Raw genomic sequence first — 27,445 nt, 5'->3', positions numbered from 1 at the left:
AGTTTCCCCGGTTCCTCAGGCTGAGAAAGCAAAGGAGAAGGGAGACTTGGGGTGTGGGGTGGGTGTCTTTCTTCAGGAGGGAATGAGGATCGATCATTGAGGAGAGAGAGAGAGAGAGAGAGAGAGAGAGAGAGAGAGAGAGAGAGAGAGAGAGAGAGGTGTCATTGTCTAGGGGAGTTGTCTTATCTTCAGTTCAGTTTTGCAAACTTGGATGGCAGCTCAGCTCTGCCACCAGGGTGTTGTCTGACTGCAGGTGAGCAGCCTCCCTCTACACACTTGGAGATTTAGGGTTTCGGAACCAAATGAGATTTAGGGTTTCAGAACCAAATGAAAACAGAGTGTTTTTCACCTTCTCAGCTTCTGCCTTGTTCCTCCTACATCTCAGCTTCTCCCTGGCTCCTCCAAACCTCTCAGCTTCTCCGAGACTTCCTGATTCTATAAGGGACATCTGGTCTTAAATCTGAACTGTGAGGACTTCTCTGTGGCCCACAGGAGGTAAAGGACAGGAAAACACTAGGTTTTGTTCATTATGGGCTTCTCATGCCCGCCATGATTTTTCCAGTTGGCTGTACCCCTACAAGTTAACACTTACACCACAGTCTGCCTCTACACGGAAGATTAGTGGACAGCAATCAGTTATAGTCCCAAGAAGTTAAATGCAACAGAAATAAATGACCCATGCTCTGAGCAGTGTGATGAAGGCCCGCCACGGCTCTTCTATCTCAACTGGACAAAGGATCTTCCCTCAGTCCAATGTGGCCACGCAGTATGCACTACCTAATCAAGTAGCAGCTACCTCGGTTATCAGATCCACTGTCCGACAGCAGTGTCTGCATCCGGGGACCTTCACCTAACCAAGGCTTAAGGGTAAGGGCCTGGCAATTCAGATGTGCCAGGGAGAAGTTGTAAAACACTTGAGAATAAAAGAAACTGCCTTGAAAGGATGCGGAGATCCCTAAGATTGAAACAGCACAGGCATATGTAGGGCTCAGGACTAGCCGTGATTTCAGGTGATTTCAGGGGTCTTGGATAATGGGGTCGGGGTATTCATAACGTGGTAGATTTGTGATGTGGCTTTGTTTGTGGTTCCTATTATTTGGCAATTTTACCTATAAAAAAAAACTGAAGTCCACAGGTAAAGGTCCTGCTTCTGGAGGAGAGTCCCTGAGGGTGGGGCGTCCTCACAGACCCGTAGCCACTCCACCCCCCATCCCACCCACCCCCACCCGCTTCACCCCCAGCTTCCTTGCAGCCTCCTGTCAGCCTCCAGTTAAATGCAGCTAAGGTTCTTGGCCACATCAATGTAAATAGACTCCAGGTGAGACCAGGGGAAAGGGAATGTATGGAAGTCACCCAGGGTCTCTCAGAACAGATGGAAGGAATGGCTAACTAGGAAGGGTGGTGAACCAGAGCCACAGCAGGAGCGCTCCACAGACCCACACCAGCAATGCCGTTATGGCGCTGGCCCCTGCCACGTGCCAGCGGTGCAAAGGAGGTTGGGAAAGTGGGTATCTGGCATTCCCGCCCTCTGCAGGAAGGCTCTTCCCCTCTCCAAGAGTGGAGAACATTGAAAGACCAGGAACTAAGTTGACAACAAATGACAGCCAGGCTGGGTCAGGCCATGCAGCTGTGACAAACCAACCAACCGGATAACAGACGCTCAGTGACGTCAGGAACAGCTGAGGGCTCCTTTCAAGGTCACCCTTGATGAAAAGACTCGGGCTGATTAACCACTGTGCACCTTCGCTCCTGACTAAGAGCACTGCGTAGACACGCCTAATTAGAAGTTGCTGTGAGGTTGCAGGGAGGCAGGAGGGGAAGGAAGAACTGCCAATCTGCGCAGAATCTGGCCAGCAATCAAAGGTTCTTGCCTAGAAGTAACACACATCGCCGGGCCAGAAGGAGCTGTGCAGGCCTGCCTTGGGGTGAGCGAGTGCATGCTGCTTTAGGTCTATCCGCAAGATGGAACTAGCTGATAGGGATGGCAAGGTACCACACGGAACCTGCTGGCTAAGGCCGCCTGGCGAGGGGTGGCTAGCAGGACAATGGGGATTGAGACAAGAGCTGGGTTTTATTCCTGCTGAGGCACTGGGCCTATTCATTCCTCGATTGTATCTGCAAGTCAAGCAAACACCCGCATCCAGACAGACCCGAACTCAAACGCCATAGGGCAGAAATGGCTGTCCAGTGGAGGTCCCGGCAAGAACTTCTCATTGGGCCACAGTGGAACTGATCCCAGCCTCCAGAGCCCGCACGGGCAACCTTGCTCTTACTGTAGATACTTCATCACACACGCTCGCCTACAGAAACAGACATTTTACTCAGGGACCCTAGGTTCCCTCTGCACTAAGGAGCAGAGGGGTTTAGGGTGTGGGGAATCTGTAGGCCTTTGAGGCAGAGCTAAGTCACACTCTGTAACTTAGTTGTTACAGTGACAGATAACAGGACACAAGGGACAATGAATGGCGCTAGCGTGGGGGTGGGTGGATAAGGCACTCTGAGTACAGATCTGTTGGCCCTTTGAGCCTCCCACCCACAGGGCCCTCCTGGGCCCACATCTTTCCCTCAGATTTTAATCTTGAAACATTTTAAATGACCAAAGGACAAAACACCCAAGTTTCCCTCAATGCCCAATCCAGAAAGGTTCCTTGTAACCTTGGAGATAAATGAAGCCCACAGGAGAGGCCACTCATTTCCTCCCACAGTGCACTTGCTAATTTGTCCTAAATAATATGAATCCAACTTTTCACAGGCTTCTAGATCAAAAAGTTTAAGACAAAAAAAAAAAAAGCCGGGTGGTGGTGGCGCATGCCTTTAATCCCAGTACTCGGGAGGCAGAGGCAGGCGGATCTCTGTGAGTTCGAGGCCAGCCTGGTCTACAAGAGCTAGTTCCAGGACAGGCTCTAGAAACTACAGGGAAACCCTGCTTCGAAAAACCAAAAAAAAAAAAAAAAAAAAAAAAAGTTTAAGACTACTTTCTCCAGCCTGCTTAGTGGAATTTGAGGCTAACGGGGAAGGTGGAGGTCAGTCAAAGAGTTGCCCTAACCCAAGTCCTAGCCTATGTGGAAGTCCACAACAGCGGCATGTTATTAGAAATTTACTAAGGATCCAGAAGATTGCTACCAGGAATTGCCAGGACTGCTAAGCCTCTTGACTATTGTGGGGGAATTGGCCCTGCCGCTTTCCCAAAGACCCATCACCCACAAGAAGATATAAGCCACCAATCTAGGGCCCTCTGATGTGAAAAACCTGTGGGTTCTCCACTCTGTCACACGACCCTGGGACAAACCACTGATCAATCTCATTTCCAGTTTCTATGCGGTCTAGATTTCAGCTTGTGAGCACTCCCCCTCACCACAGGCTTTGGTGTAAATATCCTAATATCTAATATGTGTAAATTCGCTGAGTTTGGGGCAACTTCTCACAGAAAAGGCTTTTTGTTTGTTTCAGTGCCTGAGATGGAGCTCAACTGGAACCTGGATCTTGCATGTGATGGGCCAGCATTATATCTAAGCCACATCCTAGTCCTGAAAAGCTTTAATACTGAGACTTGACAGCAGTGATCTAAAGGGCGCCAGAAAACTAGATTGCTATCTTCTGAGACCGAAGTCCAAACAGTACTGCACTGGTTCAACCACTGTGCACTATAAATACAGCAATGGCACCCCCTGATGATCATCATTGTGTATTACATGTCTTGTGGTGGGAGAGGAGTGCATTTTTGAATTCCCTTTAGCAAGGCTTGGATTAGTAATAGACCTCCCATAATCTTGGTCATCTTTATCCTTAGTCTCAATCCTCAACAATACAGTTACAGCAGTTACAAAGGCAAGCATACAGGGAGGGCATCAGGAGTAGCACCTCTTTATAGTCCAGAGTCCCAGCAGCCACACCCAGGGCCCAGTGGCAGTGAGCATCACTTTCTGACTAGGTCACGGCAGATCATCCCAGTGGTTCCTGCTATACCAGGACATCCTGAAATGGTGACTAAAACATGTCCCTACCCACATACTCTGACCGAGCCAGACCCTGGCAACCCTAAGGGGCCAGGGTCACCCATCCACCCATCTGCAAAAGGCTAACCAATGAGACATGTTGGAAAAAAAGAAAGTAGATTTAACTAACGTGATCATGTTGGAAAGAGGCCTAATGGCTGTACCAAACCAAGGCTGTCTTCCCGAGTCCTCACCGAAGGTGTAGCTTTAAATGGAAACCAAGAGGCATGTATAATTAAACTAGTCAAGCCCACGGAGTCTCTCCAGCAAGGTGATCTTCAAGGTTGTCCGAATGGTGTAGCACTCTTCCTAGGAGACAAGCTTTGTGAGGGCTAAAGTTATGTTTTAAGTTTAAATGACTCTGCTTAAGAGATCTATAGAACAAAGATGCCTCTCACCTGCAAGCCCCACCTGCCCAAGGACAGATAAGTTCCTGGAATGCTGGGGGCTGTTGTTCGTGTAAGGTAACAAGCCCTGTGTTTTCACTTCTGTGAACAAGGTTGGTTGCTCCACCTGCATAGGATGTGCTCCATCACTTGTGGGCAGGAGGTGCGCGGGCAGGTGAACGGGAAAAGAAAATGGAAGGGCTCAGGACATGACCCTGAGCCGCGTGAGGAAAGGAGGGAGGGGAGCCGCCAGCTAAGAGAGACAGCCTGGGCTAAGAGAAAAGATGAAAAGATGAGGTAACCAAAATTGTAGTGAGGGGCAGATGGACCGCATTCCCGCTGCCCAGCTCCCGGCCACCGGCTAGCTTATACCCCAAAATAACGACACACAAATTGTATTCTTTTTTTTTTTTTTTTTTGGTTTTTCGAGACAGGGTTTCTCTGCAGCTTTTTTAGAGCCTGTCCTGGAACTAGCTCTTGTAGACCAGGCTGGCCTCGAACTCATAGAGATCCGCCTGCCTCTGCCTCCCGAGTGCTGGGATTAAAGGCGTGCGCCACCACCGCCCGGCTCAAATTGTATTCTTTTAAATACTGCCTGGCCCATTATTTTCAGCCTCTTACTCACATCTTGATTAACCCATATCTAATAATCTGTGTAGCACCACGAAGTGGTGCCTTACCGTTTAGTTTCTAGCATACATCCATCTTGGGCTGGAGCTTCATCGCATCTGGCATCTCTCTGAGGAGAGGCACGGCAGTCTGTCTAACTTAGGAGAGGCGTAGCATCCGACTGAGCCATCTACCTCACTTCCTTCTTCCTGTTCTGTCTACTCCACCCACCTAAGGTCTGGTCTATCAGATGGGCCAGGCAGTTTCTTTATTAATTATCCAATGAAATCATCAGATAGATAGAAGACACACCTACATCACAAAATGGCCAGATTATACAGGGAAGGTGTGATGGTTTGAAAGAAAATGTCCCCTGTAAACTCATAGGGAGTGGCATAGTAGGAGGTGTGGCCTTGTTGGAGCAAGTGTGTCCCAGTCACTTCCTGCTGCTTGCTGATCCAGACTGGAATTCTCAGCTACCTCCCCAGTTCCATGTCTGCCTGCACGCCACCATGTATCCATGATGATAATGGACGTAACCTCTGAAATTGTAAGCCAGCCTCAGTTAAAGATTTTCCTTTATAATAGTGGCTGTGGTTATGGTGTCTCTTCACAGCAATAAGACCCTAAGACAGAAGGGCAGCCCAGCCCCTGGGCTGGAGAAGTTTAGGATAGGGGGCAGGATATGCCAGCCAGGAAGGCCCTGTTACAGGTTAGAACTGAGGGGTGCAGGGAGAACCGGGGTGGCCCGCATCTGCTTTGATATGCTAAATAAGCTCTTCAGCCAGTCTTCCAAGGTTTGAGACTTAACAGCAGGAAGTACATCAGGATGTCTGCTAGCCGCCAGTTTGATGAAGGCAGGGAGTGCACAGCCTTGTGGGTTTTGTCTTTGTAACTACCTGACTGATGTCATTCACAGCCATACTCTGGGAATCCCAGGTATGGACCTGGCCAGTGTCCATCATCCTGACATGTATTTAACAAATTTTACTCAAAAGTTGTGGTAGTGGTCTTATTCTTGCCCAGTGGCATCAACAGCTTTCCCTCTGGCTGGCACCAGACTTAAATCTATTTCCTCTGTCGGGCTGAGGTCTTTTAGGGAGAGCCTACTGGCTTTATTGCATACCATTGGTTCAATATTCTGATAGGGCAGGGCACAAGCTCTTAAGAATATCTTCATTCCTGCCAGGACGGTTGCGCTATTCTGCAACTCAGAAACAGGGACTTTTAACCAAGTGTTGTACTGAGCACCAAAGACAAAATAAACAATCGTGGTTTCTACTGAAACCACTTATACTCTGGGTAGGGCTGGGAGGTAGAGGGTGCAGACGGCCAATGAACCTATAAATTATTCACTTCCAATTACAGCAAGTGCTTTAAGAATCTGGCTCAACCATAGAGCACATCAGGCCTGGGGCCAGAAAAGTTTTTATGAAGAAAGAGAATGAGATGTGGTGTTACTAAAATTGAGACTAGGCAGGCCAAAAGAAGAGTGACACACGCCCTGCCCGCCCCCCCTCGGAGAGGATGGGGTTGAGCGATCCCTATTAGGTCGGTCCTTCCTTAGATTTCAAATATGAGAGATTAGCATGGATCATTGGTAGAAACAGACTTGAGATATCCCACAGGATCGTAACCTATTATGAGAGAATGTGATTAGTTTAACCTCTGGGGCCGGCTGGGCTGATGGTAAAGGCGTATGGACTAGAAGTGGTTACTTGTCTTCAGAGCTTGTGGGTAGTAAATGTTGGGTGAGAGCCTCTTGGATCCCTGCCTAGGCCTCATCTTCCCCAGAGCCAAGGGTATCATAAAATTTATTCACGTCTTTTCTAGTGCTCATGTGGCATGAGTAGCTGCAGGAAATGTAATTCTGAGAGTTGGGGATGTTGAGTCAATGATCAGCCAAAGAATAAAAGGTAAGGAGGTGGTGGCACATGCCTTTAATCCCAGTGCTGGGGTGGGGGGCGGGGGGAGCAGAGTCAGGCAGATCTTTGTGAGTTCAAGACCAGCCTGGTCTACAAAGCTAGTTCCAGGACAGTCAGGACTATTACACAGAGAAACCTTGTTTCAAAACAAACAAACAAACAAACAAAAAATATCAAATATGATCTTTTCTATAAAATATATAAAACTTGAGCCAGATGTGATGGTGCACGCCTTTAATCCCAGCACTCAGAAGACAGAGGCAGGCAGATCAGAGTTTGATACCAGCCTGGTCTACATAGTGAGTTTCAGGACAACCAGGGCTACACAGGAGAAACCTTGCCTGGAAAAAATCAAATACATACATAGAACAAGGAATTAAGATCCTTTTCTCTCCCCTCCCCTACCTCGTAAGACTTGCAAATATCTGAATCTTCCCCACCCAGGAAAACCTTTATTTACACAAAGGCCCACTCCTCTCTTCCGGGAATCTGATGGCTGGGAGTGACCCTTTCCTCCTCGGAACAGAGCCCCCACTCTCCTTCCTTCTCTATTTCCTTGCCTGAATTCTTTACAGATGGTGAGCCTGGAGCCTAGCCAATGGGGAAAAGACACAGCCACCACTTTCCTTAGAATAAAAACCAAATGCGTTTCCCGTTGAGGTGTGTCCGCTCCCCTGCCTGTTCCCGCCCCAGGACACCCTCTAGATTAAGACTAAAGGATTCCTTGCACAGACATTGCAGCTGGAGCGATGGTCTCCCTTTGCAATCCCAAACTTATTCTAACAGTGGCAACAACGAGGAATTCAGTACAGACTTGTAGTTGTGAAAGCTAGGGTATTATTTTACTCGTAAAATGACAGCTAGTTCTCAGGTCTGTGGATATCTTAGGAACTGAACACAGGAAACCTGAGTTATAATCCTCCTCTGCTTCTCGATATATGACCAGAGTAGTTCGTTCTGTTCATCTGCAGAAAGAAATAGCAATGCTGGCTTTCAGGTAGCTGTGGAAGTGTTTAAAGAGGGCAGTGGTATTACTTCTAGCATATTCTACTTACTGGCTCTACTATTAATACTGACAATATTTAATATTGAAGAGAAAATCCATACCTGCAAGAAAGACTTAATAGCAGGTTTTTTTTCTTCAATTATTTTATGATTTTGTAAAATGAATCTGTGTTGCTGTTAAAAATCAAACAGACAGGTACAAACTTTGAAAAAGACGTATTTCTTGTAGGCCTGATAGATAGCTCAGTGGGCAAAGGCATTTACCACCAAGCTTGAGAATGGGAGTTCGACACCAGGGCCTACATCATAGGAGGGACCAATGCCTTTGTCCTCTGATCGCCGCACAAGCGCTGCAGCACGTTCCACTGCCCCTCCCTGTCACACAAAATAAATGTAAGGTTAATTTTATTAAAAAAGAAATATGATCAATCCATTGTTAACCAAATTTTCCAGATCACATTGTTGAAGGTTGTGGGCGTTGAGAGCATGTCAAAAGCAGAGGCTGCCAGACATGGAAACAGAGTTACTGATTCAATCTTTAAAGTGTAAATCTTCAAATCAGCTCACTGCTCTGTGGGGCGGTCTGATTTGGGAAGGCTGCAGTGACTGAACAATTTCAAGCCCTTGCTAAGGCTTGAGCCTACAATTCCCATGCTGTACCGCGAACTAGCGCGAGCGAGCCAATTGCCTGCCGGGAATTGTAGTTTTCTACGGCCAGGCCCAGTCTATAAGAACTTGAGCGATGGCTCCAGGAAACCAACCGTCCCACAATGCAAAGGCCACCGGTGACGCCATTAGACGAGCGCCTGCAGCGCTGCGAGCGGGGAGCGCCGTGGCCCCCGCCGCCTCCCACCCTGCCGCCTCCGTCGCCGCCGCCTCCGTGGGGCCCTCCGTGTCTGCGCAGCGCGGCCCGCGGCTCCCGGAGGAGCATCCGAGCGCGGGGCCCGGCGCGGGCGCGGGGCGCGGCCATGGCGGACGGTGCGGGAGCGGGCGCGGCGGGCCAGGCCTCGGGACCGGCGGCGGGCTCTAGTGGGGCAGGGGGCCCGGTCAACCCCGCTTCGCTACCTCCGGGAGACCCGCAGCTCATTTCTCTCATAGTGGAGCAGCTCAAGAGCCGCGGCCTGTTCGACAGCTTCCGCCGGGACTGCCTAGCTGACGTGGACACCAAGGTACCGGGGCCGTTGGGGGGCGAGGTGGTGCACCCCGCTGTTTTGACTTGCTAGCCGCTGGGTTGGAGGTAAAACAAAAGGCGGCTCGGGAGCCTCGGGGACGCGCGGCGGGAGCAGTACCGGCGCCTTCCGAGTGGTGCACACCTGAGCACTGCTCTTGCCCATCACTTACCAGCTGTGATTTTAATCAAGTTGCCTTTGGAGATTACAGCTGCACACATACAGCTCCCTCCATCCGAAAGAAACCCATGTTTTTAGAACAGTCGGGAAAGGCAGAGTGCCTTAGGAGCGCAACCCATTTTCTGTTCACCACCAAGGTGGATTGGACCACACGGTAGTAGTTATTCCCTTTTCCCAGAGGAATGATTTGCAGGCTTTTATTTGGTCAAATTGGGATAAGCGTAAAGTCAGCATCCTTATTTTGTATCCTTTAACTAATTTAAAGGGAGTTGATGCTTATGTTAGATTCAGTGCAGATTAAGGTGGTGGAGTTGGGGCCTCTTTACTGACCGAGAGGGCTTTAGGGGTTGTTCCACATGCTGTTAGGGCGGCATGTTCCTCAAGCCAGCTGGTCTAGATAGGCCTCAGCTGGTGGCTTGGCTGTCATCTGCAGGCTGCCTGGGCCTGCGTTATGGGTTTGATGTGGGGTTAGGTCTGCCCTGCCTATACACAGATCAGTCCATGAGCCTTGCAGATAGGCCATCCTTCCCATTTACAAATTCTCATTCAGAGCCATGCCTGAAGGCACAGTCTCAGTTCAGTCTTGGAGACACTGACAGACCACTCAGCATGGGTGTAGTGAAGAGGTGTTATCTGTCTTCCCTAGGAGATTGGGAGGAGGCTGGGGTCTCAGGACACCCATTCCCAGTATGCACAGGGAATTTCCTAGTCTTGTTCTCCAGCTCTTAGGAGCACTTAGAGTAAGTGCCTCCGGCTCCTGTAAGGGTCACACCTCTGCCTGGCAACATGCAGAGGTCTCTTGGCATTAGCTATAGTGACTCTTGCTGAGGCCTGAGTGGCCCTTTCATTTGGAGGGCCCTCTCCTGGGTGTACCCCTGCAGACACCCACTGTGAGGGGAGCAGGCGGGATGTTTGCATTATATGGATGCAAATTACTGAAACTCAGGAGTCAGGCGACTCATGGAAGGTCACCTCGACCTAGAACCAGTTCTTTGCAGAAACCGCCTGCATCTGTGCGTGGCCACACTGCAGCTGGAGGGCACCTTTGTTTACTTTTCAGGTCCTGAAAATTACTGTTTAAATGCAGGCAGAACAATACTTATGGGCCCTCACTTGAGGAGATAGGTAGATTTATATAGGTAACCTGCCCTGTGCCTAGCCAGTGCTAAGCAGATACCCTCCCGGCTGTTGATTCATAGCTCCCTCCGTACTGCAGGGTGAGTTCTGAGGTCAGGTGGAAGTCTGCTTAAACGAGAAAAATGTGTTTCTTCTCTGAAAAGCAGTTTTCTGAATGGCTCGTTTCTACAACTTTGGCACATGCACTAACTTGGTCTCTTTTTCTGAATGTCTCAGCCAGCTTACCAGAACCTGAGGCAGAAAGTAGATAATTTTGTGTCAACACACCTGGACAAACAGGAATGGAATCCTGCAATGAACAAGAACCAGTTGCGAAATGGGCTGAGGCAGAGCGTGGTTCAGTAAGTAAAGCCGTGGGGGAACAGTGGGTGTCCCAGCGTGCTGCTGTGGACTGCCCTTGGTTCATGGCCTCCTGGCGGATGGTGCTTTGTAGCTGGGTGAACAGAGCCTGGAGTACCCACCGCTCCCTCCGGGCGCCTCCTGGGTGTAGCCATTCAGTGGTAACTCTGGTAGGGCTTCCGGATTGTGAGGCTCAGTTCTTTAACACTTTCAGTGTGATCTGAACATGAGAGAGTTTTATGCCAGGATGCCAATATTAGGGGGCAGGCTAGCTGGGCTTCACCTGCCAGAGTGTGGTGACAGTTGACAGGAAGATGTCCTGGAAGCCGTTGTCATTCACAGACTAGAGACGGCACTATAGAAGACTCACGTGAGTGGCCTTTTGTCACTGGCACACCGGGGATGGGTTATAGATTCCAGATTTTTCATGATTTTTGGTCTGTCCAGAATCCATTTTGGCTTTTAACACCAGGGCTTGTATTCAGCACTTCTTACCCCACTAAATTGTTGAATAAAAGCTTATGGAGCAGGACCTTGAAAACAGAAATGTCAGGGAATTGTGAGGAAAGCAAGTCTGGGAAGACTGGGGAATGACTGCATTTGCCACCAGTGCAGAGATGTGTGGCCGGTGGTGGCTGCTGAGGGCGTGAAGGGAGCTGGGCTGAGATAGCTGGAGTGCAGGGGCTCTTATGATGCTGCTGGAGATCTTAGTTGTGCTGGTGCATGCCCAGAGGCTCATATGGTAGGAGTTGATCCTCAGTGAGTTTAGGCTGATGTGGCAGGAGCCGGGAGGTGTTGAGGTCATGGGACCTTCATCTTTGTGGCACTGAGTAAGTTCTTTGAGAATCAGTTGTTGAGTTCAGCCAAATGTGGTGTCTGTCACACTCCTGTTACCCCAGCACTCGGGAGACTGAGGTGGGAAGATTAGGAGAATCAGACAGTCTTGGTTATAGTGAGTTCCAGACCACCTCACCTACCCAGTGAGACCTCTCAGAAAGAGGGTGGAAGGAGGTGGGGAGGTGAAGAGGTGAGTTCAGCTGCATTTCTCATCAGGCTGCCTAGTCTGTCTTGGCATCTGCATGCTCATCACGTTGCAAATAGGGACCTTAGACTGCTGGCACTGTGCTGTTTGGACTTTGAGTCACTTGCTCATGAGCCAAGTATACTTCTTTATACATTTATTTCCAGCCTCAGGTATTTGTTACAGCAACGCAAGGCAGGCCGGGTAAAAATACACATTTGAGTGTGAGTCATCTGATCCAGTCTGGATTGTACTGGCCCCAGATTCCTAGCTTGGTTCCTATGTAGTATGTTAGATAAGGCGCTAACACTAGAGGTGTCTGGCTAAAGATGCATGAGCATCCTAGTATATTTCCTTGCAACTTCTTGGAACTATACAGTGATTTTGAAATTTAAAAGGTTTTAAAAATAGAAAAGGATTTTGCTAACAAGCGCTATAGTACTCACTGTGTGGCTTATGATCACTGAAACCAATCTTATCAGTGAAGAAAATTAACACCCACGTAAGTCTGGCTCTCTGTGCACTAGGGGAGTGTGGCCTCTACAGCTGCCCATGCTGTCTCTTAGTCTGCACAGTGCTGCTCCCTTTCTCAAGGTGAGTTCGGTTCTGCTCATTGCACGCCCGGTCTTTGTGTCTCACCAGTTGTCATAGACACCTCACCTGCTTTGTGTTGCTGGAAGCCACTTCTTTTCTGGCTGCTAAGAATAAATGCTGAGGAAAACTGAGGCACAAGGCTTGCTGCCTTTGAATGCAATTTCACCCTACACCTGTGACCAGACTTGTGCAGTTTGTCACATGTGTGTTGGCCTTTGGAGCAGTCTGTTGAGTGTTGTCTGGTTCCTCTGTACAAAGTTGAGACTGCATTAGGAATGGTGGTTTGCAGGCAGCTGTGAACCCCCTCAAATGAAAGACCAGTGGTCTAGACTGGGGAAAATGGATGTTTGCTGGGCTCTTGAATGGCACTTGGGGCTTACTGGTGCAGAGGAGAACTCTTGAGAACCAAATAACAGTAGTTTGTTTGTTTCCTCAGGTCAGGCATGTTGGAAGCAGGAGTGGACAGGATCATTTCTCAGGTGGTGGACCCCAAACTAAATCACATCTTCAGGCCACAGATAGAGCGAGCAATCCACGAGTTCCTGGCAGCCCAGAAAAAAGAAGCTGTGCCAGCTCCTCCCCCAGAACCTGAAAGCCAGGATCCTCCAGCGCCATCCCAAGATTCTTCCTAAGGTTTAATAACCTATCTTTCCGTTCTTGCTGGTCAGTGTGTGAGATGGTTAGAAGCAGGGAAAGCTGTAATTGGATGTGTTTCACCTGATCAGAAGAGGGTGCTGGAAGTGGCGCTCAGCCGGTGAGCCATCTCAGTGAACTCAGTGCCGGCACGCTCCCATATCGGTGGGTGTGCTCTGTGCCGCTAGAGCCGAGCATCCAGGTCACCAAGGAAACCTCATCAGGAACTGTTGTGGCAACTGGTTTGCACAGGGGACTTATGTAGAGGTCATTTTCTCTGAGATTGCTTACATGTGGCTCTCCCCTGCTGATAGTTGTGGTTTTCATAAAATCAAGCAGCATCCCCAAGTGCTGTCTCAAGTGAGACACTCGCCGTGAGTTCTGTGTAGCCGCTATGATTGCCGTGCAGTTCTATTCTCTTTGTCTCGGGTTTAGGATCTAATCTAAACTTTAAAAATAGCTGGAGACACAGGTGAATGCTGCTGTGCCTGGTTTGGGGAACCACTGGATGAGCAGTAGACCTTGCCCGCCTTGGTCACACCCCTGGGGTGGGTTCTGGTCCCTTGTTTTGCTGCTAGTAAGTCAGTTAAGATACTGATACTAACAAACTGGGTAGGGAGGCAGTTGACCTAGGCCTTTGACCATGAGCAGTTGAAAGACTATCTTCTTGTGCCTCTTGGGAGAGAGTAAAACATTTATTTTAAATTTTTCATTGTAAATTCTTTTAGGAACATATGGAGCCTTATCAAAAGTAGCATTTTGACATGATTATCTTTTTTTTTTTTAAAGGATATACCTGATACCTTTGGAAAACTCCATTTAATGAAGAAATGAAATGGATTCCGGTTTCATACAAATGTAACTTTAGTCGACCATGTCACTCCTGATGTCAAGATTTTGACCTTGACTCTAGTGGTGTCCATATTGGATGGTCAGCAAGTTTGGTGGTGGGACGTTATTCATACTTCCGCATGAATTGTGCTGCCTTTGGCCAGCCTGTCCAGGGGTCTGAGCACAGTATAGACACTACAGAGGTTTAAGCACTACGTGACTTGGGCTGTCCTGATCAGACCTTTATACTTGAACCTGGACACTGCATGTGGATGTTAACGCTTGTGCTCTGCAGTGTGCAGAAGCCAGGCTGGGGCTAGCCGGTCAGGACAGCAAAGGGCCATGGGAGCAACTGTTTGACAGTGGGTTTTGATATCATTGCTAGAATTATAGGCTGGGATGTGCAGCAGTTAGCGTCAGTAGCCATAAGGTTATTGTGACCTTCCTGTACTTGGGGATTTTAGTGGTTTCCTTTCTCTTATCAGAGGTAACTTGGAGCCCTGGAGTGAGTGAGGAAAGCCCCACCGCTTCTGTCCTGGCCTCTCCCTAGCCACAGGCGAGTCACTCTGGATGTGCTGCTCAGTTCTTGTGTTTGTGTTTTGAGAAGAACACCGTTAGTAATAAATAGCAGACGTTTTTACAATAAAGTCATTTGATGATCTTTCCCTAAAGCCTCAACAGAATCTTAGCACCTCTGTCTGTGGAGGTGGCTCCCCTTTACCTGCCTGCCTGCCTTCTCTGTACAACATGTGACTTGATGGGAATGAAGGATTGCTGGCTGGAACTTAAAAAGCATCCGGACTCAGGCTGGGCGATGCAGCTGTCAGGGACAGGTGGGTGAGTGTTCCAGCTCATCCCGAGCTTGGATGAGTATCAGTGCCCCTGGTATTCCAGGGTGGGCTGTGGGATCTGGGTGTTATTGGCCTGGCCTGGGGTGGGATGAGAAAGGGACAGGTTGCATGTGTGAAGGTCAGAGGTCAGCTGTGGATATTGGTTCTCTTCTACCCCGTGGATCCCAGTGATTGGATTCAGGTAACCAGGCTTGGTGGCAAACAGCTTTACTCACTACCCTAGAAGTTTGTATCTCACAAGCCCCCAGGTGATGCTGGGCCTTGGATGTAGCAAAGATTGCTTCAAACTTAGAGTCCTTGTTCTTAGTTGAGTATACTGTTGATACTGTTGATCTAACTTGGGTTTGGAGGTTTTGTGGTGCTGGGGGTAGATGAACCCGGTGTCTTTGCACCTGCTAAGTGCATGCTCTGTATCTGAGCTACGTGCCCAGCCCAGATCTAACAAAAATTCAGCCTAGCTGATTGTTTCTCCCTTAAGAAAAATGTTTCCTTTCCACAAATCCCTCAGGGAGGACTTTGCTTCCTGTCAAGAGCTCAGCAAGATTTTTGCAGCACCTGCGCTTGTGTTAAAAACAAGCTGGCTCGGGCTGGAGAGATGGCTCAGAGATTAAGAGCACTGACTGCTCTTCCAGGGGTCCTGAGTTCAATTCCCAGCAATCACATGGTGGCTCTCGGCTATATAAATGAGATCTGGTGCCCTCTTCTGGCATGCAGGCATGCATGTATACATAATAAAAAACAAAACAAGCTGGCTTCATCCTCAGCACAGGTGGAAGTGACCGCAGAGATGTGATATATTTCCCCCTCCTAGATGTGGTACCATCTCCATGGAACAGGTTGCTGGCCTTGTCAGGACAGGAACCAAAGTTCTCAACAGCTGGGGACAGAACACAGTCCTTTACCCTACCGTCCTGCATGTGCAGAGAAGTGTCTCATCCCTAGACGGTCCTTACATCCTAAGGCTACACAACTGTCCCACCTAAGGAAAGCTGGCGCGACAGACCAGCTCAGGGGAAAGCCTACTCAGCTTTGTGTGTGTTTTAAGCAGGCAGGTTTCAATCTGCGTTCTCTCTTTGCTTTTCCCATGACTGAAAAAGATCCAACCAGATGCCCAGAAGTGCAGACTTTGACAGTTGCCTGCCCAGAGCTCAGGGCCTCCACAGTTCTGCCCTCACATTTTCCCAATAAGACTCAGGCAGAGTTGAAGGAAGCAGGGCTTTGTCATATTAGAGAGACTTGTGCTCTTAGAAGATGGACATTTGGCTGAATCAAGGGGAAAGAAATGCCCATGCTCCCAAGGGGGAGGTGTAGTCAAGACAACCCTGTAAGACTCAGAGGCAAGGAAAAGTACTGCCTTAGCTGATTGGTTGCCAACCAGATCTGTGCAGATCCCTGCATCTTTAAGCTTTGGGTATTGATTGGGTTTATCACACAGGACCTTTAAGGAAATCATGGTCTAAGAAGTAGTACAGTTCTTCCCCCCCAGGAAGGTTAGCCCACCAAAACTACTTCACCTATTAAACACCTTGCTTTAAACATTCTGTTTTGCTTTTTAATATTTTAGTTATTCCTTTAAGAATGCTCCACAATATAGTTTGATTATGTTCGCCCCCAACTCCTGTATTCATTTCTTGGCAAGATGTGATTTGTAGGTGGTCTTAAGTGAGTGGCTTCTCTGAAAAAGCCATTGCGAGAGCTGTGTGGAGCATGGGGCTGACTTCTAGGATATGATCAGCACCGGGAAGGGCCTTGATCAGGGGCAGCAGAGTGGTCCCCTGTTCTGAAGCTCCCTTGTGTGAATCAAAATCAGCTTGCTACCGGAGACCTTAGTTCCTGGCATGTTTCTAATTACTAGCTTGGCACTGACCCAACCTACCATCTAGAGCCAATTGTGTGAACTCCAGGTGCTCAGATTTGTGGCTTCTAGAGAGTGGGTTTAGCCTTGCTAAACAAAGTCACTGTGTCTCATCCTCTACTAATTCAGAGTTTGGCACGTTCTTGTGTGCTGTGTTAGCAGCCCTGTGAGCTGGAGAAACACCAGATGCATCCCAGCAGTATGTGGACACACTGGTTCCAAAAGGCAGCGTCATATTGTTCTGCAAAGGTGGCCATCCACACATGTGCAGCCTTGGGTATACCTGTCGGTGCCACTGCAGGAAGCCTCTTCCAAGGCTGGTGACGTGACTTGTACTGATAGACTAACCACACAACTCACATGACTGTTGCAACACCACCTGGATGGTGATGATGCGTGTCTCTGAATTCCCTCGTAGTCCCTTGCAAGGACCGCCTTTGGACCTCTTAGCTTAGCCGTGCCTGCATGTAGCTCAGCTCCCAAGTGGTCCTTTGATACTGAGTTGGCTCAGGAAGCTCAGCATTACCTGGAGCTGCCAAAGGCCCTTGTGAACCAGAAAGGTCAGGAGAGATGTCTGTGGGGACCTGGCACAGTCGGGGTTTGTGTTGAAGGCTGTTTAGATGAGGATGTGGCTGCCCGCCCTGTGTCCTGTGGATACTAAGGACAGGCCAGGAGAGTTGACACGGTACATCACCAGTTGTCAGTCACCTATCTAAGGTAGTATCTTCAGGGCTGGGCTCCAAGGTCACGTGGTAGTAATCATGCATGTTCTCTCTTAAGGAGCTGACCCTCCTTCATAAGACAGCTTTTCACCAGGAGACTTCTACTTATCAGTCTTCCCAAGAAGAAGTAAAGGAACCAAGAGTCAGGCCCTGTTTTGTGCATGGCCTTATGTGATTTTCACAATTCTGGAAGGATAGTCTCCGTTCTGTGAAGAAATGAGGGCTCACAAGGTGAAGGACCTGTTCATAGCTAACTGAGGAGCAGGGATGTGCAGCCAAGGCTTGTCTTCCCCACACCTGTGGTTACTCTGCCTCTGTTACTTGTTCATCCATGTCCGTCCTCTGGGGTTAACTCATTTCAAACCTGGGTTGCATCAAATGGTTTGAATTGTGAAGCCAGTGGTCTCATCTGCCCAAAAGGGAACAAAGAAGTGTAAACTCGCCATGTGTTTGCCATGAGTAGTGACCAGGGTATAGCTGAAAACTAGAAGCCTATCTTCCCCTCCTGTCATAGGCCCTTTTTGAAGGCTGAGTAGTATTCCCTTCTGTGTGCATATCACATTTTGAAAAGCATGGCTAATGGCTAATTTTTAGCACAAAACAAATCACCCAGGACACATCTCAGAACGTACACAGTGTGAAATGTATGCTGAAAACCTTCGATCTGTCTCGAAGAGGGATCTGAGCTCCCTCTGAGCAGGTGCTGACCTGCAAACGTTGACAAGACAGCGAAAGCAGGTGACGGCCCCTGCATGTAGCACAGCTAGTCACCTGGACAGTGGTCCAGGAAAGCCAGAGCGAGCTGGGGGCCACACTGACCTGCTGGGTTCCACGTATGTCCATTCTATACTGTCTTGTACCCTACCCCATCCCATGTGCTTTCCTCCCACTGCCCATGTCTGATCTTGCCTGGGACTCATTCCCCACGGCAGCTTAGACCATTGTAAACTTGCCTAGCAAACTTGGTAAATACCCATGAAACTGTTCTCATGGTCTGTGAAGCTAACAGAAATGTATTTATAGCCCCAAAGTTATTAATAGGGTTTTTCTGGTTTCCATTCTAAGCACAGATCTCTCCATAAATGCTTGGGGGGAGGCGTTAAAAACACTGGAGTGTTATTGGGTGAAATCCCCATGAAGGGAGCATTGTGCAATGCCACCCCAAGTTACCTTGTTAAGTCTATGCTGGGAACACGTGGTTTGTTGTAAAAATGAGTCCTTTGACACAGAGGACTCAACTACTTCTGTGCCCTTTGCCCCTGCCTCTCCACATGTCCCCAGGAAGATGTGTGCACAGTTGACACTGGTAATATGGCTCCTTTATTCATAGAACCTGACAGCTCTAGGAGACAGGCTGGACCACACAGGGTGCTGTTTGCCCAGGCCAGTTATGGGTCCGTGTGGCCTAACCACAGCCAGCTTCAGAAGCCAGCTGGCTCCTTCCTCTGTGCCCAAGCCTGAGTCTTAGAACGCACCACTCCATGAGATTCAAGGCCTCCCCACCCCCCTGGGGGGTGGCAGAAGAGGCAGCACATGGCTGTCCCAGCCTGCAGCCACACTAAGCGGTGGCATGTCCCACTGGGCACTGCAGGAGTGGAAGGAGGCATGCGGTGAGAGCCTCTGAAGGCGGCAGAGCACCCCTCTTCTCTGTGTGTGCCTTCTGAGTAGCAGAGAGGAAGGGGGGTCCTCCCCTGACAACAGCCAGCTCTAGGCCTACTCAAACCATGTGAGGTGTTAGAGAAAGGGCACCAGGCCCTGAATGGAGATTGCCAGCCTCGAGGTGTGGCTAGAGCCTGGGGTTCACCCATCCCACCTGTGTAGGTGAGGCTGCTTGTTTGTTTCCTGGCCACCTAGACCCAAAACAATCACACAGAAACCATATTAGTTAAAACACTGCTTGGCCTATTAGCTCAGGCTTCTTATTACTAACTTGTACATCTTAAATTAACCCATTCCTATTATTTTATATTTTGCACGAGGCTCGTGTTTTTTGGGGTAAGGTTGGCCATTTGTCTCCTCCTGTAGCTACACGGTGTCTCTTCGACTCTGCCTGCTCGCTCTCTGCATATCTGTTCGGATTTTCCTCCTAGCTTTACTCTGTTAAGCCATTGATCGAAAGCAGCTTCTTTATTAGCCAGTGGCCATAAAGCATATTCACAGCATGCAGAGGGGAGTCCCACATCACCTCCAGGACTCCCACAGGAAAGTGGGGGTTTAATGGCAGGATCCAGCAGAGGTGGAGAGTCAGCTAGACAGGACCACATCTATACAGGCTTCTGAGGAGAGCTGTCAGAGCTAGGGAGGGGAGGCATGCAATACCTGCTGGCTGTCATGAAGGTCGTTTTGGGGGACACTGACAGAACTCATGCCTATCTACTGAGCAGTGACAGACGCAGGGGTACAGAGTCAGTGCTCAACCCGAACCCATGGGCTGGGGCTGGTGTTCCTTTAGAGGAGGGAAGGGACAGGAGTAGAGTGGGGGTGGGTAAATGGGTGGATGAATGGGTGTGCAAGGATCGAACAGGGTTGAGTGGAGCAGACTAGAAAAGGCACAGAGAGAGCACAGGCAGCAGATAGGGTAGGGGAGGCAGCAGCAGATGGGGTGGGGTGGGGCAGGATAGGACAGAGCAGGCTTAGATGGAACACAGGCCACAGGATCCACCGACACCTCCCCATCCTTGAGGGAGGCGGCCTCTGCATCTGTGCTGCCATGGCCAGCACTGCTACATTCTCTTCATTAGGCTTCTTCAGCTCCGCTGTTGTCATAGCTACGCAGGAGCAGTGTGCATCATCAGTGACCCATTGGACCATCCCACCATCCCAAAGGCCAGGACAGTCACAGCTCCCATTTTACAGAGTTTCCTGGCTAGGCTGGCAGTGGCAGGAGGCCTGGGAGCCTAGGTCAAGAAACATGTCTCCCTCAGGGAACCAGGTCTGAATCCTGGGGAAGGGAGATGTGAAAGACAGACGTCAGAGCTGGATATAAGGGCAATAACCACCCAGACGTGCCCTAGAGTGGGCTTACCTGACGCAGCAGGTGGAGTGGAGGGCACCTCTTCACTGACAATGCCACAGGAGGTATAGGCTGACTGTGACCTTGAAGAACTCCCTCCCCCCAGCTTATACCCCAGGGGGCATTTACAGATGTCAGGTGACCTTTTTCCTCTCTGTTCCTGACTCGTGGAATGGGCAGTGGACACTCAGCCCACAGGAAGCAGAGCAGCCATGCCTGTTGAATGGTAGCTAAGCATCCAGTCACTAAACAGTAGCTGTTGCAGAGACTGCTGAGTGCTGAGGGATAATGCTTTTGTACACTGTAAAGATTTGTCACCGTATTGGTTTAATAAAACACTGATTGGCCAGTAGCTAGGTAGGAAGTATAGGCAGGGTAACCAGACAGACCAGGAGAATTCTGGGAAGAGGAAAGGGAGAGATGCACTCACTAGCCAGACGCAGAGGAAGCAAGATGAGAATGCCTCACTGAGAAAAGGTACCAAGCCATGTGGCTAAACAAAAATAAGAATTATGGGTTAATTTAAGTTGTAATAGTAATAAATAGTTAATAATAAGCCTGAGCTTATAGGTCAAACAGTTTATAATTAATATAAGCCTGAGCTGGACAGAAACTTTCATCTACAGCTGAGTCCCCTGCCTGAGGGGAGCCAGGCCTCACCATGTAGAAGTGGCAGAAGCAGTCAGCAAGGCTCCAGTGCCCTGAGAAGCAACTCCATAGCCTCGTGAGCAGGTGGAAACAATGGTTGGTTAATGAGTCTCAGCTCTATCAGCTCCTACCACAGAAAGGTCCTCTCTGAAGCTCAGACTCGTCTATAAAGTGGATGTATTTGAGGATTACAAACTGTAAGCAGGAGCTATTGGTATTCATTTTGCTACAGGAAGCAAGATAGCCTAAGTAAAGAACACAATGTTTGCCCTCGGAGATCAGTGCTTGATGTCGCAGCTCCCGAGTAGAGCTGAGCAGCCTTAGGTGAGTGTCTGCATCCCTCTGTTTCCTCCTGATATGGAGCAGGTGGACCAGATGCCTAGGCAGCTCCCCTAGTTTGGGCCACAGTGAGATCGGGTGGCTGTCCCTGTGCTCAGCAGAGCCAGGCCTTGGTCTGACCTCATTTGCCATCATTTTGCACCAGGTCCCCAGCTTTCCAGATGAAAGACTTGAAAGGTGTCTTTGTGGAGCTCCCACCCAGGCCCAGTGAAGAGCCAGTGTCATCTATGTCCCTCTATAAACAGGTCCAAGGAAGTGACCTCACTTGGACACCACCCCCTGGTATCCCTCCCTGGAGGGATGGCCGAGCCAGAGGACAGTCAGAGGGTGCCAAGTTGGTTTGAAGGAAACAACAGAACTCAGGGACAGAGTGTCCACAGAAGACCCTCAGCCAGACAGTCACATGGATACTGAATCCAGAGGGTGTGCAGGCCTCCTGGATCTTGCTAGTCATCACCCTACCTGGGGCTCAGCTCTTCCCCAGGTGAGCACTTCACCCTAAGGCAAGGTTGGCCCTGCGATACCTGGGCATCTCACATGCCCACTCAAATTCAAGAGGCATCCTGAGAAGGGACTCCCCCCACCCCAGAGATGACATCATCAACCCCCTTAGCAGAGAGGCAGGATACACAGCTGAAATTGGAGGCCAAGCTTGGTCTCCTTAGCTTTCATCCCTGCAGCCTACTGGAAAGTCACCCCAACTGCCTGGAACGAGCCCCGGAACCCCTACCCCCGTTACCCTACCCTTATTTCAAAGATATTCATAAAATTAGTGCTATATGGTGGGCTTATTGTGTCTTAGATTTATTTATTTTTACTTTATGTGTGTGGATGTTTCAATTGTGTGTGTATGGCAGCTGATGAGGCCAGAAAAGAAAGTGCTGATGCCCCGGAACTGGAGTTACAGATGGTGTGAGCAGTCATGTGGGTGCTGGGAATGAAACCTGGAATGACCAGTAGGATCTAGAAGAAGCCACTCCCAGGAGGGAGCTCAGAGCCCAGGTGGGTGGGCGCGGGGCAGCCTGGTGGCTGCCCACCCTGAGGATGGAGGAAGGGCTCCTGGCCTGGCCAAGGGACCCAGCAGAGACCAAAGGCAGCATCCTTATTTATTCCCCCAATTCATGCTCACGGTGCTCTGTGACACAGGTCCTGATGCCACTTACGAGGTGTCACCACTGCCTGTGGATGCTTCACTTCCGTTGGGGCACACACTCAAAAGCCGCATAGTATAACAAAACCACTTCCACCATAAAAGAGAGACGGCCCCACCGGGGACTTCCGAAGGAATCTGCCTACTTACTTTTATTTCTGATTGGGATGGAAGGAGAACCCCAGAAACACGTGCACATGTGAAAGGCAGGTGACTAGAAGGTGACAGGGACAAGACCAGGCAGGTGTCCCAGAGGGAAGCGAGGAGAGTGAAACTAGACAGGAAGTGATAGGGGCTGTGAGGAGTCTTCATGGAGAAAGGCAGAGCCGCCAGCCAGAACCAGGCATGGTCTTCTGAAGGGACATCTTTATATGTTCATGGCATTGAGCACAGTGCGGTCATGGCTTCTTAGTCTGTCCCTGGGTGAGGGATCGGTATATGAATGCTTAGGGGAGCCAAGTTCTATCAGACCCTCATCTGCCATGCGTTATTCTGGGCCCTTAGAGTGGCTTGATTGTGTGATTTACACCAATCCTGCTAGGCAAGACCTGTTTTCCAGGGAAGGGCAGAGAGGCACCGAGAGGCACCAGAAGCTTGAGCACAGGGCTGGGGCTCACAGTGGGGGGCAATGCTGACCAGACCCAGACAAAGGACCCTGCCCAGGCTACACAAGCACATGTTGGAGGGACTGGTTCTGCACGCACCCACTCAAAGCCTGCACTCTGTCCCCAGATGCAATGAGGACCTCAGATCCCAGCCCAAGCAGGGCCATGGTGGTCCTGATCAAAGAATGAGGAAGGACTGGACACAGCGCCAGGAAACTTTAACCTGGTCACTGTAGCAGATGATTGTAGGCAGCATGGCTTAAGCGACCATGATTTAATTTCTTCAGTGTCACGATGTGGTGTGAATGTGAAATGTCCCCCATAGGCACATGTGTTTGAACACTTGGTAATAGCACTACTTGAGTCAAATGAGGAACCTTTAGGAGGTGGAGCCTCAATGGAGGAAGGAAGTCACTGTGGGAGGGTCTTGAGGCTTCATAGTGGACCCCATTCCTGCTCACTCCCTGCTTTCTGAATGTGGATACAATGTGGCCAGTCAGCTTCCCGCTTCAGCCACAGTCTTGCCTTCCTGCTGCGGTGCCTTCCCCACTGTGATAGATGGTAACTCTGGAACTATAAGCCCCTAAACCCTTCCTTTCTTAAGTAATTCTCATCAGGGTCATTTATGTCAGCAACAGAAAAGTGACAGAGACACGTGAAAACTGTGAGAAGTTCAGGTTCAGGGAACCAAGATGGTCAGAGTCTGGGGAGAAATTGCTTGGCCAGTAAACAGCCACTCAGCAGTGTGTACACGTGGAGATGATAGATTTGTCTTCCTGACAGGCAGTTCATCCTATGGATCAAAGCTCCACCCTGTGGCCTCCACCACCAATTCCTTCCATAGAGCTGTTTTCAGATAATCACAACGTAGGAATTTTAAAGAAACCCAAACCTTCAGTCAGTCATTACACTTGCAAAGTCAAACAGGAGTCGAGGTATGAAGGAGTCATGTTCAACTATATAGCTGAAGCTAGAAGCTGCCCAGCTAGGGTCGCTGGACATAAATCAAAGGAACTTTTCAGAGCTCATACTCAGGGGCTCAAGAGACTGCAGACAAGCTCAGAGCGGCAAGAGCTTGAACAAAGCGGATGGCTACCATGTCTTCAGGGCTGTGCGCTGCCTGATGTTCAACATTGACACCTGGTGGTGCAGAGAAGCAACAGCAACTAAACCGATGACTCAACTGCATCTGGGATTTATTAAACAGGACTGAAGCCTCCCTGGGTTTGGAGAAATTTAAAAGAAGACTAATACTTTCTTAGAGAGGAGGTGGCTTGAGAGATGACTTGGGAGAAGAGGACATGGCCAGATTCCTGTGCCAAGCTATTGGTGTAAGTTCCACAGGACATGAATAAATAAATTCTTCAGATATATTAAGTATATATACTGAAGTAGGCTCCAGGTTGGTGCAGAATTTACACTCCTCTAGCCTTTGTCTCCTGAGCCCTCTGGTTACAGGTGTCTGCCACTACACTGTGGAATCCAAGGGAAACTCACTGCTCAAAGACAACCGGTGGTTAATCGCCATGCTTGGATTCCTGGGGAAGTAGGCTTTACCTAAAAAACACAGTGTGAGCTCTGGAGATATTGGAGTTTTAAAAATAGTAGGAATGTGAGCCATTTTAAATGAAGGAAGCCTGGGGACTGTTTTACCTTTTATTACTATAAATCTGTGTGTGATGATTACAACACAGAATGGGGAATCTGGGTTGCGTCACCAGCTGCTCTGCCATTCCAGCTGGGGGACCAGCTCTCTGCCTGTGCCTTCACCTTGTTCCCAAAGGGTGAAGGGGAACCCCAAGCCGTGGCCCCTAGCAGACCACGCCCATCGTGCCAAGACCACAGCATGCGATTGGCTTGGCTATGGGTCCGAATTCCCACAGCACAGTTTAGCATTTAAAATCCATGGTCCCTGTCACATCAGGGACATGCTCATCTCGACTCGCCGCGTTTCACAGTCTGCTGCTTTGGGGGCATCCTGTGTACACAATGTCACCTTGGCTTGCAGTTAGAGAACCTGGTGGGCGTAGTCTACAGCGAACTGTCTAAAGTCCAATACCAACAAGTGGAAGATCTAGATTGCAGCCGGGACTGTCTTACTGCAAAGCTGGAAGTTGCTTTCACGCTTGACTCTCTCTGTGTAAGGGCAGGGAGCCTGCAGAGAGCACGTGAAGAGCTCCCCCCCAACACACACACACTAAGGCTAAGGGAGAAGAAGGTGCCATGGTTAACTAATAGCGGTCACTTAGGAGATAGTGACTGTCAGAAGCACCTCTCTAGAGATCTGTGCTCAGTATGGTTTTGGAAATGCACTCGGCCACCAGAGGATCTTTTCTGTCTGGTTTGAATATGTGCATGGGTCATGTGACCTCAATATGCATCTTTCCCTTGGGCCTGTGCATCAACAAATGGCTTAAGGACACAGGAACCCAGACTGAGATGTCCTTGCAGCTTTACGTGCGGGCGGGTGTATGGGGGGGGGGGCTCATAGTCAGATGTGCTGTGATGGGCTCCACCAGGCAGAGGTCTCAGTCTCCCTTCTGGAAACGAACCCCTTACAGGACACCAGTTCTATTGGCAGGGACTGCAAGGCCTGCGAGTCTCCCACTGAAACTGGAACACCTCATCAACCGATCCCCATCACCCAAGGGGCAGCAGGTCACATTAGTGCCTGCTGGGCTTCTGGAGGGTCCAGACAGATTTTTGGCTTGGCAGTGTTTTAGGGGATGGCCAGCATTCTCCATAAAAATAATTTTTGTACTCTGTAGCCAGATCTTGTTTTTTCCAAATTGCTTTTGCCTTTCATTAAAGAGCCCCACCTAGAAGTTTTCCTCTCAACACTCAGTGGAAAAATTCCTGGTGGCTTTGCCCCAGAGCTGGGACCCATTCATACATCCCAAGGGCCCTATTTCTCCTGACCAGGTGGTGCTAGGGCCTAGGCACATGGCTCATCACTGGCCACTCTTTCAAAGGGAATAATAAAAGACACTCCCATGAAAGACTATTTTCTTTTGGTTTTGTAACTGACATTTTTTTTTTAACCAGTCTGTTTGGAGAAAGAGTGGAATCTTTTCCATTAATGTTTGGGAGACTCACCAGTATACTATTTCAAGATTCTGGTCCATTCCAATCAGGATTCGTGACTCAGTTGAGACAGCCTAGGGCACGGAAGTCAGCAGGCAACCTCCCTACATTCTAGAGACCAGACTCATCTGGTTCCGGCTTTGTAAAAATTTTCTCTTGTTCTTTGGATTGCCTTATCGTTATTTTTTTTATGGGTTTTGTCTGCGTTTGTGTCTGTGTCCTATGTAGACCAGGTTGGCCTTGATCTCAATATGTAGCATAGGTTGGCCTTGAACTCTTGATCTTCCTGCCTCCACTTCCCAAGTGTTGGGATTACAGGCACACATGATCATGCCTGGCTACTTCAGATTATTATTATTATTATTTTTTTTTTTTGGTTTCCTGGTATTCTCCTTTGATGAACAAAAGTCGTTTTTTCTTTCTTCCTTCCTTCCTTCCTTCCTTCCTTCCTTCCTTCCTTCCTTCCTTCCTTCCTTCCTTCCTTCCTTTCTTTCTTTCCTTCTTTCCTTCTTTCCTTCCTTCCTTTCCCCCCTCTCTCTTTCTTTTCTTTTGTTTTTTTTATTTTTCAAGACAGGGTTTCTGTGTAGCCTTGGATTTCCTGGACCTTGCTCTGTAAACCAGGCTGGCCTTGAATTCATAGAGATCTCCCTGCGTCTCCCTCCAGAGTGCTAGGATTAAAGGTGTGCACCACCACTGCCTGACTTTTTGCTTGTTTTCTAAACGGTGTCCCTATCATCTCTTTTTATTTTGTTGCTTATACTTTTGCTGGAGCCTAATCCAGACTCACAAACACACACATGTATGCACACTTATGTACGCACAGATTTTTATTCCTTTAGCCCCTTGTCCAGCCCTATACCCCAGGTTTCTTTGCCTTTGCTCCGTTTTGAATTAGTCTTCATATATGACTTGAGGTGAGGGCCCAGTTCCATTCTTGGGCATGTGGATAGTCATTGTCTTAACACTATTTGTGGTAAAGATTATTCTGCACATTTAGCTGGCTAGACGTAAGGGCTTGTTTTTGGAGTCTCATGTCTGACCCTGTTGATCTGTCTTTTTGTCCTTATGAGTGTCACACTATCTTGACTATGATAGGACAATATATTTCAATCAGGAAGAACAAGTATCCCAATGCTGTTCCTTTTCAAGATTATTTTGGACTGATTGAAGTCTCTTGAGTTTCTGTAGAAACTGTAGATCAGCTTGCTACATTTCGCCAAAGATCCCCAGCATTTTACTAGGAATGTGTCCTTATTTGTAGGGAGGATTCAGGGATGTTGGCTTTACAAGAGCAATGGCAGCTAAGTATCATAAACTTTGTCCTCTCCAGTTCTGGAGGCCAGAAGCCTCAGGT

General features: G+C 49.1%; 1 protein-coding gene across 1 annotated transcript; it reads left to right on the top strand.

Annotated features, from left to right (window-relative positions):
• The first annotated feature begins 8,690 nt into the window (after nucleotides 1-8,690).
• Nucleotides 8,691-14,489, top strand: Bod1 (biorientation of chromosomes in cell division 1). The gene is made up of 4 exons (XM_038328483.2): nucleotides 8,691-9,089; nucleotides 10,623-10,747; nucleotides 12,797-12,993; nucleotides 13,783-14,489. The coding sequence occupies exons 1-3, from the start codon at nucleotides 8,691-8,693 to the stop codon at nucleotides 12,990-12,992; spliced, it is 720 nt and encodes a 239-aa protein (XP_038184411.1). The 3' UTR covers nucleotide 12,993; nucleotides 13,783-14,489.
• Nucleotides 14,490-27,445: the final 12,956 nt, after the last annotated feature.

The sequence above is a fragment of the Arvicola amphibius genome, chromosome 4 (genome assembly GCF_903992535.2).
Source record: "Arvicola amphibius chromosome 4, mArvAmp1.2, whole genome shotgun sequence".
NCBI classification, from domain to species: domain Eukaryota; kingdom Metazoa; phylum Chordata; class Mammalia; order Rodentia; family Cricetidae; genus Arvicola; species Arvicola amphibius.
Note: the sequence above shows the minus strand (reverse complement) of the source record. Positions and strands in the feature narration are given on the sequence as shown.

Excerpts from the sequence above, each read along its gene's own strand:
- Bod1 (XM_038328483.2), top strand. The coding sequence starts at position 8,691 with ATGCAAAGGCCACCGGTGACGCCATTAGACGAGCGCCTGCAGCGCTGC. Across the intron at positions 9,090-10,622 it reads TAGCTGACGTGGACACCAAG|CCAGCTTACCAGAACCTGAG; the intron begins GTACCGGGGCCG and ends TGAATGTCTCAG. Across the intron at positions 10,748-12,796 it reads CTGAGGCAGAGCGTGGTTCA|GTCAGGCATGTTGGAAGCAG; the intron begins GTAAGTAAAGCC and ends TTGTTTCCTCAG.